Source organism: Copadichromis virginalis, linkage group LG15 (assembly GCF_057382275.1).
Source record: "Copadichromis virginalis isolate Kocher_CV1m ecotype Utaka linkage group LG15, C_Virginalis_male_GT1.1, whole genome shotgun sequence".
Lineage (NCBI taxonomy): Eukaryota > Metazoa > Chordata > Actinopteri > Cichliformes > Cichlidae > Copadichromis > Copadichromis virginalis.
Genome location: NC_140632.1, coordinates 14034462 through 14050318, shown reverse-complemented (window position 1 = coordinate 14050318; position 15857 = coordinate 14034462). Strand labels below are relative to the sequence as shown.

At 41.9% G+C, this 15857-nt stretch overlaps 2 protein-coding genes across 2 annotated transcripts; one reads left to right on the top strand and one right to left on the bottom strand.

Moving 5' to 3' along the window:
- Positions 1 to 7: 7 nt before the first annotated feature.
- On the top strand, positions 8 to 2184 carry churc1 (churchill domain containing 1). Its single transcript, XM_085432075.1, has 4 exons — positions 8 to 221; positions 412 to 547; positions 1650 to 1720; positions 1805 to 2184. Exons 1-4 carry the CDS (start codon positions 183 to 185, stop codon positions 1895 to 1897), a joined length of 339 nt encoding a protein of 112 aa, XP_085288201.1. The 5' UTR covers positions 8 to 182; the 3' UTR covers positions 1898 to 2184.
- Positions 2185 to 3205: 1021 nt separating this feature from the next.
- ttbk2b (tau tubulin kinase 2b) lies at positions 3206 to 15162 on the bottom strand. Its single transcript, XM_085432073.1, has 15 exons — positions 14756 to 15162; positions 14229 to 14351; positions 13987 to 14134; positions 9949 to 10022; positions 9727 to 9867; positions 9535 to 9639; positions 8928 to 8993; positions 8255 to 8347; positions 8044 to 8169; positions 7783 to 7940; positions 7399 to 7588; positions 6807 to 7021; positions 6256 to 6718; positions 5293 to 5966; positions 3206 to 4378 (listed from the first exon to the last, which is right to left on the bottom strand). The coding sequence occupies exons 2-15, from the start codon at positions 14295 to 14297 to the stop codon at positions 4036 to 4038; spliced, it is 2865 nt and encodes a 954-aa protein (XP_085288199.1). The 5' UTR covers positions 14298 to 14351; positions 14756 to 15162; the 3' UTR covers positions 3206 to 4035.
- Between the last annotated feature and the right edge of the window lie 695 nt (positions 15163 to 15857).

Below are 15857 nucleotides of genomic sequence, written 5' to 3'. Positions count from 1 at the left end.
TTCGAGCAATGTCCGCCGTTCAGGATGTTTTACAGCTCTGGTTGGGCTACAGAGACCGCCGTCCCGTGCGGAAGAGGCGGTTTTTCTACATATTTGTTAGCTGGGTGTTACTGTATGTGTGGCGTTTTTTCTTCTTTAATAATTATAATTATTTTAATTAGTTAAATTTTTATTTGGTTAAAATGTGCAACGGCTGTGTGCAGAAAGAGTATCCGGACCGGGTAAGTTGATGATACCGAGTGACTAAACTTAAAGTACCCCGTCCAGCTAACGCTACACTTAGCTATGAGTGACGTTTGTCTCACTTCCGTTTGGTAAACAATCCAAAACAAACAGTGATGCTCTGATAAAATACTTAAGAATCACGTTAAGGAGCCAAAATATGTTTGCAATGCTTTATTCCCCGCACAGGGTAACACTTGTCTGGAGAACGGCTCCTACTTGATGAACTACCTGGGCTGTGCCAACTGCCATCACAGGGACTTCGTGATGATCAGCAACAAGGCCACCGAGGACGATGATGGAGAAGAGATCGTCACATATGACCGTTAGTCTCTCCCAACAGTGCTCCAACTAGAAGAGAAAACCTGAAGATAATAGCAGTGCCACCAGATAAAAATGCACTTCAATGGGGCGGTAGTATGTGGCCCACACCCCACCTACTGTTATGTATTCCCAGGCAGTCTGTTAGGTTTGGAGAAGGACCTGTATGGCTGCACTGACATCTTATAGAAAACTGTCCTTGCAATTTTTTATTTCCCTTTCCACGTAGTGGGTTCCATGGAAAATCCCATAACCTCTGGATGATACATAAGTGCTCTTGTAGATGGATAAGAGCCAAATTCCAAAAGCTTGTGGAAAGTCTTTAAAGACGACTCCTTACTCTCATGTACAGCTCTGTAACTGTATGCAATCTACTAGAGTAGCTTTGATTTCATTCACATTCATCTTAAGCTGGGCCTGGGTGCGCCCTCATCTACTGCATGAAATGAGTGGATGACACAAAACAGACTCTCCCTTTTTAGGCCAAGCTTCTTCTGATTGGGGATGTCTGAGGTGACCATATTATGGATATCCACTCTCACTGGCAACATACAGATCCAAGATTAGGGAAAGAAAATGCCTGAAATGGAGGGTTTTCAGGCAGTCTGAAGCCTGAATTTTGGGCTAAAAGAGATTACTTGCATTTTTTTCTAAAGAAACGTGCAGTCAGGTGAGACTAAAGAAGTCACTTGGATGAGTGATGAAACGTTTCTCCCACCGAAAACATGACGTCCTTAATTTAGTTTTAATCTTAATTTAGAATTCAAAAGTATGTTAAGTATTTTAATTTAGATGTGTAAAATCAATCACGTAGCCTCGCAGTCTGCCTTTACAAACATTTGTGAGCGAATGGGTCGTTCTAAAGAGCTCACCGAATCAGAGCGTGGCACTGTAATAGGATGCAACAAGTTTCTTTCCTCCTTTCTTTTCCTCCTAGATATAGTGTTGTTATTATTATTAAATCAAAATGGTCATACACAGTAGTTTATAGTAAATCTGTCTTTCTTTTTTTTTTTTTGCTGTCGTTTTATTTTACTTCCAGACTGTGGGAAAACCCATCCAGAAGCAAGTTTAAAAATAATGCCGTCATCTGTTTGTCTTTCCAGATGTTTGTAAAAACTGTGACCACGTCATCGCCAGGCACGAATACACATTCTCTGTTGTCGATGAATATCAGGCAAGTAGCGCTGTCGTCACCAAACCGGTGGAGATTCACACTGTGGATTCTGTTACTTTACGGGTCTTTTTCTGTGTTGTCCAGGAGTACACTATGCTCTGCATGCTGTGTGGAAAGGCGGAGGACTCCATCAGTGTTTTACCAGACGACCCCAGACAGTCTGCGCCGCTCTTCTAGACCTCAAAAGAAACCTGTGGTTTTTAGGTTTCGTGTGGTGCTGGCTTCTCATTTAGGGTTCCAACCATTTTTGTCATCCGCTCAAAGTTTTGTCCTTCTATAATTAAGCATGTCATACATTTGGTGCAGTTCCTGGCTGTTTATGAACTACTGTATGCTAATTGGAGGAGAGCAGAATATATGTATGCATAACTTTTAAAGACCTTTCATTATGACATAAAAACTGTCAGCTTACCTTATATTGTAAATAAACATATTTTATACTATAAAGCTTTTTCTTACACTTTCCTGCATGTTGGATGATGCTATGAATCCAGAACACTTATTTTACTTTAAATCTAAAAAATAAAATAAAATAAAAAATTAGCATTTAAATGTTAAGACATTTTCACTAATGGAACTGTTGAAGTTGTACACTGGTGCCAGCAAATTTCCATTTTGGTTCACTTGAATTTATATTGCCACCTTTCATTTACCAAACAAACATGCAATCCACTAAAATATGGAGCCAACAAATACCCTACAATATTTGAGAGAAAATCCCAATAATCACACAATCCCCTAAGAGGAAACACTTGGCAACAGTGGAAAAGAAGAACTCTCTTTTAACAGGAAGAGACCAGAACCAAACTTAGGGAGGGGTGGTTTTCTGCTATAAACAACTGGGGGAGATGAGGGAAAAGGAAAGAAAAGAACATAGAAAGATGACGATAAAACACAAACTGGGGTTGAGTAGACAAACATCACATCATGGCACATCAATGGAATTGTAGTGTTCAGTGCATCACCGGAAGTCCTGTTGCAGCACAACTAAGTAGAGGACTGTGATAGCTGAAGTCTGTCTTCCATTCTACTTTTAGGACAACAAGTAAGCCTCCACTCAAAGAGAAAAGTACTGTATTAAGCTGATAACGTGATCATCACAGTATCATGAACTACTGTATGCAGGTAATCAGGTCTCATCATATCTTAAAGACCACACAGTGTGATGTATAGTTAATCTACCTTTATCTAAATATTAGATGTTGTCTGACCTCACTTTTTCACTTGAGCGTGCTCAGTCGAGGTTCATCTGTGCATTCTTTCCCCCTTATCTGATAACTGGCTGATTCTAACAGAAACTGCATAAATTCTGTTAATTATCAAGAAGCAGAGACGTAAAGGGGTGGAAAACCTTTTGTGGGGGAGCTGTCATTTGTTTACTTACTTATAATGTAAACTATATTAAAACTGTCTTTAAGATAAGCATGAAGCACAACAACAAGATACAATTTAAAACTCATGAGAAGGAATAGTCCAAGTCATTGCTGGTCTATGTCATGGATGTATTTTGATCAGAAGCAGCTCAATAAAAATGCAGATGCTTCAGCCGATTGTACAAATAAAAAAAACAAAAAAACAACCCAGAAATCATTTGCAATGACACTCATGCACGATTACAATACTAAAGTATGAGTGCACTTAAACATGTACATTCTAATATGCTGATGCCTTCTGCATGTTAAATACTTTATAGCAAAGTAAGAGCACACTATTACACTCTGATATGCCAAAATGAGCAATTCATTGTTACATACTATAATTAATCTAGCAGTTTTACAGGAGTGAGGTCAATATGGGACTGCATGCCCTGCTTCTATACATGAATGCTGATGTCTGTGTGCTGCTTGTGGTGTTGTTTACTACTGTAGTGTTCTAAATGTGAGTACATGGTCTCTATTAGTGTATACCATTTTCCTAATGGTACATATCTACAATTAGCATTACTTTATTTTAGATTTCTTTACATCCCTCAAGTATTAAACATAACCTTTTTGGTCTCATAGTAGGCCTATATGGAGTGTTAAGAGAGTGTAGTGATATGAGAGGTAAAAGTTGGCAATCTCAAGATTTTCTCACTATTTGTGTTTCTGCTGCAGGTATCAAGCCACCAAAGTCAAGTATTCTGAGAGACACATCCAAGGAATGAATGAATAAATAAATAAATACAATTTATCATACACTTTACATTACATACAGTACATTCCCTTGAGTAAATACCATATTTACACATGCTATCTGGGTGACTGGATGTGAGGCAGCCTCTCGCTACAAGTTGCACGATACGGATCAGTCATTTGTGTGGAAACACGGCCACATCAAGTCACTTTGCCGGAGCCTTTACCCTCGTAGATCGAACCCCTTCCTCTGGAGCCGTGGCTCCACTGACCCAGCCCGCCAGACCTGTCCGGAGGGTGAGCGTGCCGAGGAGGGGAGCCAGATAAGCTAGACGGAGAGCGGCTACGGCCCTGCAGTGCCCCGCCGTCGCGGAGCTCCCGGGACGGGGAGGAGCTGAGCGAACGCTGTAGGGAGGAAGATGAGCTGCGAGGGCAAGGAGGCGGGCTGAAGAGCATCCCGCTGCGGTCCTGCATCAGCTGGGTCAGGCTCGCCAGGAAGTCTGCATCGCTGGTGCTGCTGGCACGCACCCTTAACCGCCGCCGTCTGCAAAAAAAAACCAAAAAACAAAACTAATTCTCAGCAGCTATTTGAATTACTGTGTATTAGTATTAGCTGCTATCATTAGGATTATTACATATTTATTTATCGTTCTAATTTATTATAGCAAAGAACCTACTTTTTATTATTCTGTTATTTTAATAGTATGATTGTTTATGTTTGTCTGTATACACAAAGTTCAGCAGTGCTTCCAGTTTCATTGTATGCTTATCCTATTGGCAGTGTCCATCCTTTTGTTGTTGTTTGTTTTCAAACAGACTTAATATGACGGATGGATGCTTTGATTTTTGTGCAGTCAAAGAAAAAAAAGATTATTATTTGCCCTATTTTCACTTTTTTTAAAACTCAATGTTCCCAAACAGAATCATATAGTTGATTTTTTTAATGTAAGGCTGTAGTTTAATTTCTTTTGTCACTTTTGTTGACAACATAAATTTGTTTTGTCTCTGCTGTGTTAGATATACAGTTATGTATTGCCCAGATGTCCCAGTTTTACACTGGGAGTTGACTACTGCGTACATTCATGGATCTGTCCGAAGCCGGCAGCATGAAATTAGTCTCAAATCTCCACGTGCGCATGCATCGTAAAATCGTATGCATTTGTAAATTAATTTTATGTTTGGTCAAATTGCTTCGTACTTGTGTGTGGATTAGAGCGGGCATTCATGAGTCCTCAAAAGTTACACACAAATCACATCAGACATTTGCACATTTTACTGCTTACTGGTTCAGAGTTTAGAGTTAACTGGTTAGCAGCAGCTGAACATTCAGAACAGGAATGAGTGGATTATTATTAGTAGTACATCAATTATAGATCATTTCACTTTCTTGGGCAGGTGAGAAAAAAAACTACTGGGAAACAATGATTGTATCACATTTCCCCAGTTTGGACCACATACCTGTTGTCTACACATGGGCGGATGGGCGGTTTCCCAGGAGGTGGCCGGGGCAGAAACCTGCTAGTGAGTTGCTCCGGCACAAACGTGGCACTCACAGGACGTGGGATTTTACTTTTACTGCATGATGACAAGGACAGCGAGAGAGGGTCTTCTCCTGCACAGTCGGATCTGGAGCCTCGGTCTGAAGAGAGCCTGTCTCTGGGCAGGGCGGAGGGGAGGTTGTCACAGGACAGAGATGGAGAGGGTGAATGGGTGGGGGAGCCAGGGATGGGACTGCTCCAGCGGTTACGCTTCTCTATGTTCAAGTCCCTGCTCGGAGAGTCCAGGGGGTTGCTGGGATCTCGGACAGGGATTCGACTCAACCTTGGCGATGAGGGAGAGTCCCTTCGTTTGAGCAGAGCAGGAGGCGGCGAGGAGGACACGGTGACTGTGCTCTCCACAGCACCGCCCACGGTATCGGCTTGAGGCTGCTGATTCGGCTCCGATGAGCGATCGGGCAGACCAGAATCGCTCTCTGGGTCTCTGTCGTTGGCCAGATGAGCTGTGGGGCCTTTGGCAAGGCTTGGGACAGGAGCCAAGTCCAACTTCCCTTCCTCAGATTTAGCACATGGTGCCTCTAGAGGTATTGCATCACTCCTCTCCTGTACAGGTGATTGTGGCGCACAGCTGGAGGACTGAAGGGAATTAGATGATTATTAGATGGGAATAACATTTAAGATTAAAGACAATAGCTAACTGATATAATATTAACCTTGCATGTAATAACTGGATATTTCTTTTCTGTTGTACGCTGTTAAATTTTATTCTTAAAATTATCCATCCAACATTCAAATTGCATCTACATTTGCATAGCAACTGTGGAAACTCTTTGTGAAGTCAGCCTTAAGTTGAACTTGTTTAGTCGAATTCATCTCCCCTGTGTTGATCTCAGTTAATGTACAACAAGATTATTGTTATTCCTACCTGCTCCATCTGGGACCTTCCCATAATGACTGAAGGCATTTGTCCCAGCATGCCCGGCAGCCTTCTGTGTCCCAGTAACCACGTGCCAGGCATGGCCATCTGTGACAGCACAGGGCTGCTGGGCACACCGGTGGACTGGCCATCCTGCCGCTCGGACGAGTGGTTCTCCGTGTCAGCAGCAATGTGAGACCCAGGCTTGCCCTCGTGTGATGCTTCTGCTGCTGGCTTGCTTCCTCCAGATCCTTGCTCTAGCTCCAGCATCACCCACTCCTGAGAGTCTCCCTCTTGAGGCACAGGACTAAAGTTTACAGCAACAAAGCCGCTGCTTGCTGCGGCTTCCTCTGGGTCGGGGGTTGCTGTGCCAGAGCGCTCTTCATTGCAGGAAGACATCTGCTGCTCAGGGCCTTTTTCAGGAATTGACTTTTCTCCAACGTGAGAAAGGACAGGCCGCTGTTTGCCCAGGCTGAAATGACACATTGTAAGCATTAAGGTAAGAATGTGTCTGCTTAAAGGCTGAAGCTTTTGTTTAATTGCAATTTTTAATTACTGACTAGGCCTCAAGGAATCGCTCAATGGTGGGCTTGGGTTCTGGTCCGAGCCTCTTTTCAAAAGCCAAGCTCTGGCTGTGTCTCATCCTCCGGAGCAACGGTGCAGCCCGTTCCAAAAACATTGTCTCTGAACGCACCCGTCTAGGTGAGCTCTGCATGGAGCCGGTGTTTGGACTTTGGTTTCCCTGGTTCTGACTGTGTTCATCCTCACTCACAACCTGGGGAAAAAAAGAAAGAGGAAGAAGGAGTTTCAGAAACTGTAGCAAGACACTTTAAAAAGAGGGGAAGGCAGCCCAAGTTGTTTCTTCTTTACCAATTCGTCAGGAAGACAGTGAGCAATTTCAACCAAAGTTTAGCAGAGGAAGATGTAGGAGCAGAGGTCAGAGAGAGCTTTTCTCATTGAAAAATAAATGTATTCTTAAATCATATTTATGGGAAACACTCTGTGATGATGTGTGATGACTGGGGGGCATGAGCAGCCAGCGTAGTGTTGCAAAATGATCCACCCGACAGCACAAAAGAGCAGCATTACTGTATGAGTATTACATCCCGAGCTAAGAGCATCATACTTTACATTAAAGTACATTCCACTGACCTTCCTGATCATTGGCTGAGCGTGTTTATGGTTTTTGTTACGGTCCATCTCTTCCCATACGTCTGCACCAGGGGTGGTCGGCGTGGGTATCGGGGGGCAGTTGTCAGCGTCACTGAGGCGCTCCCCTTGCAGGACATCCTCAGTGTTCTCCCTCTGCAGCTCGCCTGGCAGCACTGAAGCATTGGCCATGCTGTGGAAGAGACCGGAAGGTCACCTTGCAACTCGTTCCCATAACATAATTTAGAGCAGTGATTTCTCAGGGATATCTGACTGTGCAGATTTCGAGTCTAAAAAAAGCTGCAGCTATATAACTGAGCGCATACCCAACCGAGTGTGAAGGAAGTGTGAGTTAAACGATGGACCTACGGCATTTCAAACACGTACCCTAAGTATGCTGGCGTGAGGCGGGTGAGCTGCTGAGCAGTGGTTGCTGCGGCAGTGATGGTCAGCATATCCTCTGAATCACATTTCTCCCAGTCATAGGGGTCATTCTCCAGCACGTTGTGGCTCTTCATGGCATTCTCGAACACAGACATCAGGAGCTGTCACGGAGAATAAAAAGAAAACACATGCATCAGCATTTTACAGTTGCAGAAGAAAAAACAGCACATGCAAAATAAGCCAAACAAGGGAGTGAATGCCAACCTGATAGTCAGGCTTAGTGTAATAGTCCAAGGTCATGATGTGCTCCAAGAAGGTACTAAACTCTGAGGGAAGGTGCTTCAGCATGAGTCGATGATCGTATGTCTCTTTTAGATTTCCTACTTGCTCCTGGGAAGACAGGAGGGAAAAGAGTGAGAGGATGACCTTACAGTGTATTGCTAAAATGTAGTAATGAACTCACTGAGGCACATACTTTGTCCTTAATTTTTCTCCAGGGAAGCTGACCAACCATAAATTCTACCAGCATGTAGAAGAGCGACCACAGGTCATCGTGACGACCCATTTCCTGCAAATTTGGACACAAGAAAAAGGGGCACGGGGGTTAAAGGGTAAAATTGGACCTAATGCCAGCAGGGATTTTGACTTTCCTGCCATGTCTATGACAAACACATATGCTCCCAAAACTAGACGTATATACTCAGGAATAGTGTTTCCTCACTGCCACTGTGATGTCACCATATGATTAGTGAAGTTCTGTTATGAAGCCCCAATTTGAGCAATTTTCACCATATTCACCTACTGGATTCTTAAAACTGGATCTGAGACATGATTTGAGCATATTCCAGACAACCCTCTTTTCTGACTCTTAGACTGACAAACTTCATGTTTTATTCATTATGATCTGAAACCAGCCACTGGGTCATTAACTCGTTAGGGAAGATAAGACGAGGTCACAGAGCGAAGGAGGCAAGGTCTGTTTTCCCATAGACTTCTATACAACCCAAACTATTTTGTAACAACAGGAGTCGCCCCCTGCTGGCCATTAAAGAGAAGCTAAGTTTAAGGCACTTCACTTTTCAGACTCAGGGGCTACATCCAACTTCCATATAATCGATGTGCTCAATACATCTACAGTGCAAGCTCACCTTATTCTTGTGAGCATTGATTGAAGCGTATCGCACAGTTCCTCTGAAGCCTGCCACGGGACGAGGCTGAAAGAAAAGAGATATTTGGCAGAGTGATAGTGATAAACGGGTGTAAATGTAAAGCAAGCACAAAGCTAAAACCACATTTAAAACTCATAAGTAACACACTTTAGCTCTGAGTGTGGAGTCCCAGGCTCATGTCACATGATGACATGCTGAGTTAAAGCAGCAGTTGTGTGTGAACTCTAATGTATACCTCTTCCTCTGTAATCCCTGGATTACACCTGGATCACGCTCTGGTGCTCTAGAGCAATATTTTTTTGTTTAACATCAAGTTAGGATTTTAAACTGCACAACATTACACAGGGAGTCTACGTGTGTACATACATACTGGCACTTTTATATACAGAACATGGGTGATGCATTTCTAACTTCTTTTTGATTTATTTTGGGCACTATTTAAAATCAATTTCCAAAAAAAAAAAAAATTTAACAGCTGGCAGACTATGCTATAAAACCATTTCTCAGCATATTATTTTATGTATATAAGTACCTTTATGATTAAAAGCCCAACTATGCTCTAGTATAATCGGCACAGAGTACTTACTGGACGGACTTCCTGGCTGGAGTTGGTGAACTGACGGGCCAAACCAAAATCGAGCATGTAGCAGCACCTGCAGGTGCTGGCTAGTCTTCCCATCGCAAAGTTTGACTACAATTTTAACAGAAACAAACAAGTTTAAAAGTTTCTTTTTGTGATATTCAAATAAAACAAGATCTAACCCAACGGTCGACTTACTGGTTTAATGTCACGGTGCAAGAAGCCGACAGAATGGATGCTTTCAATGGCCTCTAAAATCTGCTTGCCAAGTCTTAAAGTTGTGGAGACGGAAAAGGTGCCGCGGGTCATCGTTCTGCGCAAATCTGCAAGGTTCCTTCCCTTCAGAGAGAAAGTCAACACCGTCAAATTCAAGAAGTAGAACAGATTAAATAAACTACTGCTGATTTGCAAGGCTCTTACCTGGAGTTCCATCACCACATAGTTGAAGCGATCATTCCTACCACAGCCCACAAAGCGACACACGTGGGCCTTGCCTGTGAAAGAAAGATTTATACAGTTTGAGCTTTGCCCATCTTCATGTTCAAACCCCTATTTGGTGTTGAAAAACTACCATCAGGATTTACTAATAAGGTTCAGAGTCAGTGCTACTTTTGCTCCAGAAAATTTGGGGGGCAGAGAACAGAGATGGGCAGTAACGCCTTACCGTAATCCGATTACTTTTTTCAAGTAACGAGTAAAGTAAGGGATTACTATTGCAAACACGGTAATTAGATTACCATTACTTTCCTGTAAGCACGCTGCGTTACTAAAACCGTGATTTTTTTGCGAGAATGTCTCATGACAGTGACGTAGGCGAGTGCGACGTTCGTGACAACAGCTGTGTGCAGATCAACAATGGATTATATATGAAGTGCGGGAGAGAGTATGAGCATGCAGCGTTTAAAGCGTGGAAGTATTGACCTTACTTTGAGTTTGATTCCATAAAAAGTGACAAAAACATTAGCGTCCGTTGTGCGTGGGAAGAAAACTTCTTTTTACAGCAAAAAAAACCCCCCTAAACTTCCGAGCAAGCACCAAGTGCGCTACCACGTAATAGGAAACTGACCGCTGCGGCACACCTGCACCAGGGCAAACATCTGCCTACCCCACTCCTGCTTTACAGGTGAAAATAGAGCAACAGGACCGCTAGTGTTTGATTTTATTTATTTTCTGCTGTGTTTTACTTGCATCTATTTGAAAGACTGAGTGTAAGTGTGAGTTTATGTGCTGGAATGTGCAGAAAAAAGGTTTAAATGTTAAACAAATTTCTTCCAGTCAGAGAATGTTGCATATAATTACATTTTTGCTTGATGCATAAAGATTAAAACTAATAAAACAAGTTTTAAAAAGAGATTTGATTACATTTTGTATGATGGCTTATGCAGAAAAAGTAGAATTGGGCTGTAAGATCTATTGCTTTATCACCTATTCAGGTTGTAAATCGTGTTTTTTAAAAAGTAACTAAGTAACTAATTACTTTTGAAAATAATTAATCAGTAAAGTAACAGGATTACTTTTGGGGGGAAGTAATCAGTAATTAGTTACTGATTACTTTTTTTAAGTAACTTGACCAACACTGGCAGAGAGTAATTTAAGCTATTAATGCGATTTATGGCTGGAAAGTTACTGCAAATTGTGCTAAATTTAACACAAAAAAAAGCGTGTTTTATACCATGTCTGTGATTGTGATTGTTGCTTCTGCGAATCTGAATTTATTCGAATGACAGGGAATGTGTTACGAGAACAAGCGCACACCTAGCAAGGGTGGATGACTCAAATCTGTGTGTGCCTTGCAGCTCTTTACCTAGTCTCACGCTGAACATGTTTAGAGCCAAGCCCATCAAAGGATTAGATCCCTATACAAGATATACAGTGCTGTGCAAAAGTCTTGAGCCACCACTCATTTCTTTATTTTTTGCTTCAAATGAGTCAGGCTTTCTTGTATTTTTTAGAGCAATAGTTCTCCAGGATTTTTGAAGTTCTTTGAAAATTCATCTTTGGACATTGGTTGCTTTTCCACTCATTTTCCATCTAGACTTTTTACCAGCCCATTATCAAAGGAATGATTTTTATTTTTGTTTGCATATTAAAAAAGCACCTAACTCGATGAACCAGAGCTGTCTCCACATAACAGAAAAGTCAGCAAAGAACCAGTTCTTAAAATGCATCTTTAGGCATTTTGATACTAGCAGCCTTTTGCAAAAAACATGACTCATTCCAATGTTTTTAGCTGACTCAAGGAAAAACATCAAAGATAACATAGTTTGATAAACATCAACACGGTGATTCCCAAAGAACTGTTAGCTGATAATTTGGCACATTTGCACGGTGTTAAGCGTGTCCTTAGAAAAATCTAAGGAAACTGGACAAGTGGAGAACAAAAGAAGGCAGGCTAAAAAGAAATACCAGCCCAAATCAACACGTCTGGTAACTGGTCTTATGGAGTGATTAATCCAATTATCATCAATATGTATAGAGAAGAGCAGGAAAGAGGTTTTGATCCATCATCTGGGAAGTATTTGATTGGCAATGACTTTATTTGTTACCACGACAATGATGTCAAACACACTGCCATTGCAGTGAAAGCATACCCATTTCCCTACCAAAATATAAAAGAATTAGAGGTGGCTCATCACTGTACAAGGTTGTGTCGTGTATTGGGTATAACAGACAGCCAACTTACTTTATACAGTCAGCAATGTGTTTACAGTGTTTCGGGTTTTTAATTCATATTTCAACACACAGATGAGTGTGTCTGCATACAGCGCTCTGCTCCATTACAAATCGACTCCAATGTAGTTTTTTATTTTGCTCCCCAGTAACAGATCTACGACACGCAATATTAAAATGTCAGAGAAAATGAAGCAATTAACAGGACGCATCTGAAATGTGTTGGATTCCCGTCTGACTCCTACGCCATGCAATACTGACTGTAGCCTCACGTGGCAGGCAGAAAAAAAACGCAGAGAGCACATTAACAGTAAGAATCAACAGTAAGTTCAATATGTGTATGGGTCAGGATGTGACAGCAAATAAAGTTTTCTGCTCCTCTACATGTCGTACAGGTCAGCTGTTACTGACAGATTTCAGCTTCACACAGAGATCGAGAAAAAGTTCTGCACCACTTGAGCTGTCAGACGTATCCAGAGCACAGCTGTCTCAACCTCTATGATAGATGAGAAGAGTTAGCCATTATATCAGAAACAAGATGATTCTCCTTCAGCTGCCTATCATTGGTCTAAATTTCTATGATATAAAGAAAATGTGTAAAACTGTGTTACACTGTATCATTTTTGTTAGTAGAGTACTCGCTCCCTCATGTATGAGCTGCTAATTTGCAGTGCTGTTGGAAGATTGCTGGTCATTACTTAAATGAGCTGAAAATGAATTTACTGCATTGTTAGTAGACCACCCGAAGAATTTTACACCCTTCCATCATCTGCGCATTTTAATGCCTGCAGCCTGTCTTAGTAAATCTGAACGAAGATATCTATTTTTTATTATTATTTATTAGAATTATACTGTATACGGTATATATTTTTATAAAAGCAAATAAATATATATAGTATATAAAATATATATACACATTTCTTTCAGTAATACATATTTTCCAGCACCGATTATTTGTAATAATAATTGTAATGTACAAAAGCCAATGTACAAAACAAGAATTTGCTCTTCTTCTTTTTGTATAGTTTGCATTTCTGTTACATATTCTATTTTGCACAAGGGGAAAAGAAGAATTATCTCAGCTTTGTATCACACCCTTTATAAAGACTGCAAAAACGACAGGAGACCACAGAAAAAAAGCCAGTGCCATTTCTGAATGTCATGTCATTTACCAATGAACCAACTGCAGTCAACCAGGCAAATATCGATGAAGTGGTACAATCCTAGACATTTCCTTAGAGATAATACACAAGTCATCCATTACTTTCCTGTTTGAACAAGCTACAAAGCATGATTCTGATACACCACATTTTTTGCAGTGTTGTGTGCTCTAGATGACCCACATTTACATGAAATAACAACTTTAATTGAATTAAAGAAATTCTATTTTTAAGAAGAAATGGTAGAAAAGGCATTTTACATACTATTTTTCCCCCAAACAGGGTTTTTCAAACTGAGCCTGTGGGGAGTGACTTTGCACTTAATCTTGAATGGTCTACATTTAGTTAAGACAAAGAGTCTGCGTTACCTGACAACACAAGACTGCATCTCCCTGCCGTTTTTTTGTCATTTCATGAACACAAATGTAGTCTAACCCGGAATAAATTCACCTCCACAAACAAATATGCCTCAAAAATTGCAGTCCTAGTGAATTTCCTTTGTTTCTTTATGTTTTGGTGGAAGCCCAAAAACTCTCTGATGGGTGCCAAATGCATTTAAGCGCAGAAAACACCCTGCCCAAGAATTACTTCAGCTACTCTGCCAGTGATTTGGCACAGTATAACTCACCTTGAAGCTTCTTCAGCACAGCCACTTCCATCTTCAGCACTTGCTTGGGCTGCTGAGCAGACTCAACCTTCAATGCCACTGTGGCCTGGCTCAGCTGATCCAGAACCTCATAGATTTCCCCAAACCCACCTCCACCTATCTTCCTGGCCTGAAAAGGAAGGCAAGTCTCATTGTCGGAACAAGTGTATTATAGTGAAGAAATGAACCAGCGTGATTTTTCTTCCTTCTAAAGTGGGACTTACCACTTTCCATCTGTCTCTGACCACGTCTCCCACCGACAGGATGTCTGTGTGCTCTCCAGCCCCACTCATCCTGAGTGCTCTCAGCTACAGCCTACAGCTAGCATCAGTGTCGCAAGCACTTCACTGCAAAGAGGGGACAGCTTTTAGAGACCAGGTCAGTTTCCTCTTTCAAAACACTGCAAACTTCGTGATGCTGAATCCACAGAACATACAGGTCATCTTACTGTGCTCTGACGGGAGCATGTGGCTCATATGTGAATGTTAGCTCACGTCTCTCAAAGGAGCATTTAAAACCCAAACCTTCTCTAGCTGATTTTTTTTAAAGACAGAACCTACTATAGTGTAGTTAGTTGGAATCACAGCTAAAGCACAACACAGATAGCACAGAATATTCAGTTGACGTTAGATAAGATAAGCCATTTAGAGGGTACCCTCGCCAGCACACAGTGTTCACTGCAGTGGTCCTGTAAACAAGCTAACTAGCACATTTACCAATGGATAACGGTTAGGTAGCAAGCCTCTCTCACCTCGCTCCTGTGCGCTATCGCGATTTCGGCTAGAGTGTAAATTCCAAGCGGTCCCCATGCTCCCGGCGTACTCCGAGCTATGCGAGCGGTTCCAATGAGTTGTTTATTTCAGAAATGAGACAATGGTGGTGGACCATAGCTGACGTTAGCCGCAGTTAGCCAGCTAGCCTGCTGCTGATGCCCCGAACGCTCTCTCTCAGCAGCGGTGACGTCAGAGAACTCGAGTCCACTGATTGCTCCACAAAGTCCCGCATCCGCGAGACGCTGACGGAGACCGCTCCAGAGGAAAGGAGTCTTAGTGCTGAATACAGCGGCTGAGAAACGAAGTGGGAGCCGCAGCTTTGTGCCCTTGAAAAAAAAAACATACAGATAAGCCTTCACTTCGCGACACACACTGTCTCCAGGGACGATTACGTTTCTTTCTTTACAAAATAAAAATTAAAAGAAATATGGCAACATGAGGTCCCAAAAGCCAATCGGGCCGCGAAAAATGCCAAAGTATTACTTTAAGTGGAATTCAGATATACTTTATCCCAAAGTCCTGACATTCATTTGTTATGAGCAAGATAGTGGTGAGGTATGCGCAGGAGTGGCAGAAGGAAGAGATGGGCGGGCCGATCGAAATATCGATAGCATCGATACCAATGCTGATATCACTATCAGATCGATACTAGGTTGATAGGATCGATACTTTGTTTCTAGCCTCAGTTCAGTGTATGTTGCCATGGAAAGTAAAACATCACAGTGTTTTAGTGGTCATTTCATAAGTGATGACACACTGCTCTCCCCTATATTGTCTGCCTTTGGTATATTAAAAGTGTCAGTATCAGTATTGGTATAACCCTGTATTTACTTATTATTGGCTCTATACCAACATTTGCTGTATTGCACAGCACCAGAGGGGTTCAACCTGGGCATGGGATTACATCAGGGATGGTCCTGAGCCTTTCTTCTTTGCTATTGTGATGAAGAGGTTAAAGGACAATGTCAGGCTGGAGTTTCCATGGATTGTGATGATTGCAGACCACATTGTCAACTATGGTGAGATTAGGAAACAGATGGAGGAGAGTGTAAGGAGGCGGCGGTAGTCTCAACATGCACA

Bases quoted from the DNA above. Each gene is read 5' to 3' on its own strand.
- churc1 (XM_085432075.1), top strand. From the start codon at position 183: ATGTGCAACGGCTGTGTGCAGAAAGAGTATCCGGACCGG. The intron at 548-1,649 runs GTTAGTCTCTCC...TTGTCTTTCCAG, and splicing joins AGAGATCGTCACATATGACC to ATGTTTGTAAAAACTGTGAC. The intron at 1,721-1,804 runs GCAAGTAGCGCT...TGTGTTGTCCAG, and splicing joins CTGTTGTCGATGAATATCAG to GAGTACACTATGCTCTGCAT.
- ttbk2b (XM_085432073.1), bottom strand. From the start codon at position 14,297: ATGAGTGGGGCTGGAGAGCACACAGACATCCTGTCGGTGGGAGACGTG. The intron at 6,719-6,806 runs GTCAGTAATTAA...GTGTCATTTCAG, and splicing joins GAGCGATTCCTTGAGGCCTA to CCTGGGCAAACAGCGGCCTG. The intron at 4,379-5,292 runs GTATGTGGTCCA...TTTTTTTTGCAG, and splicing joins CGCCCATGTGTAGACAACAG to ACGGCGGCGGTTAAGGGTGC.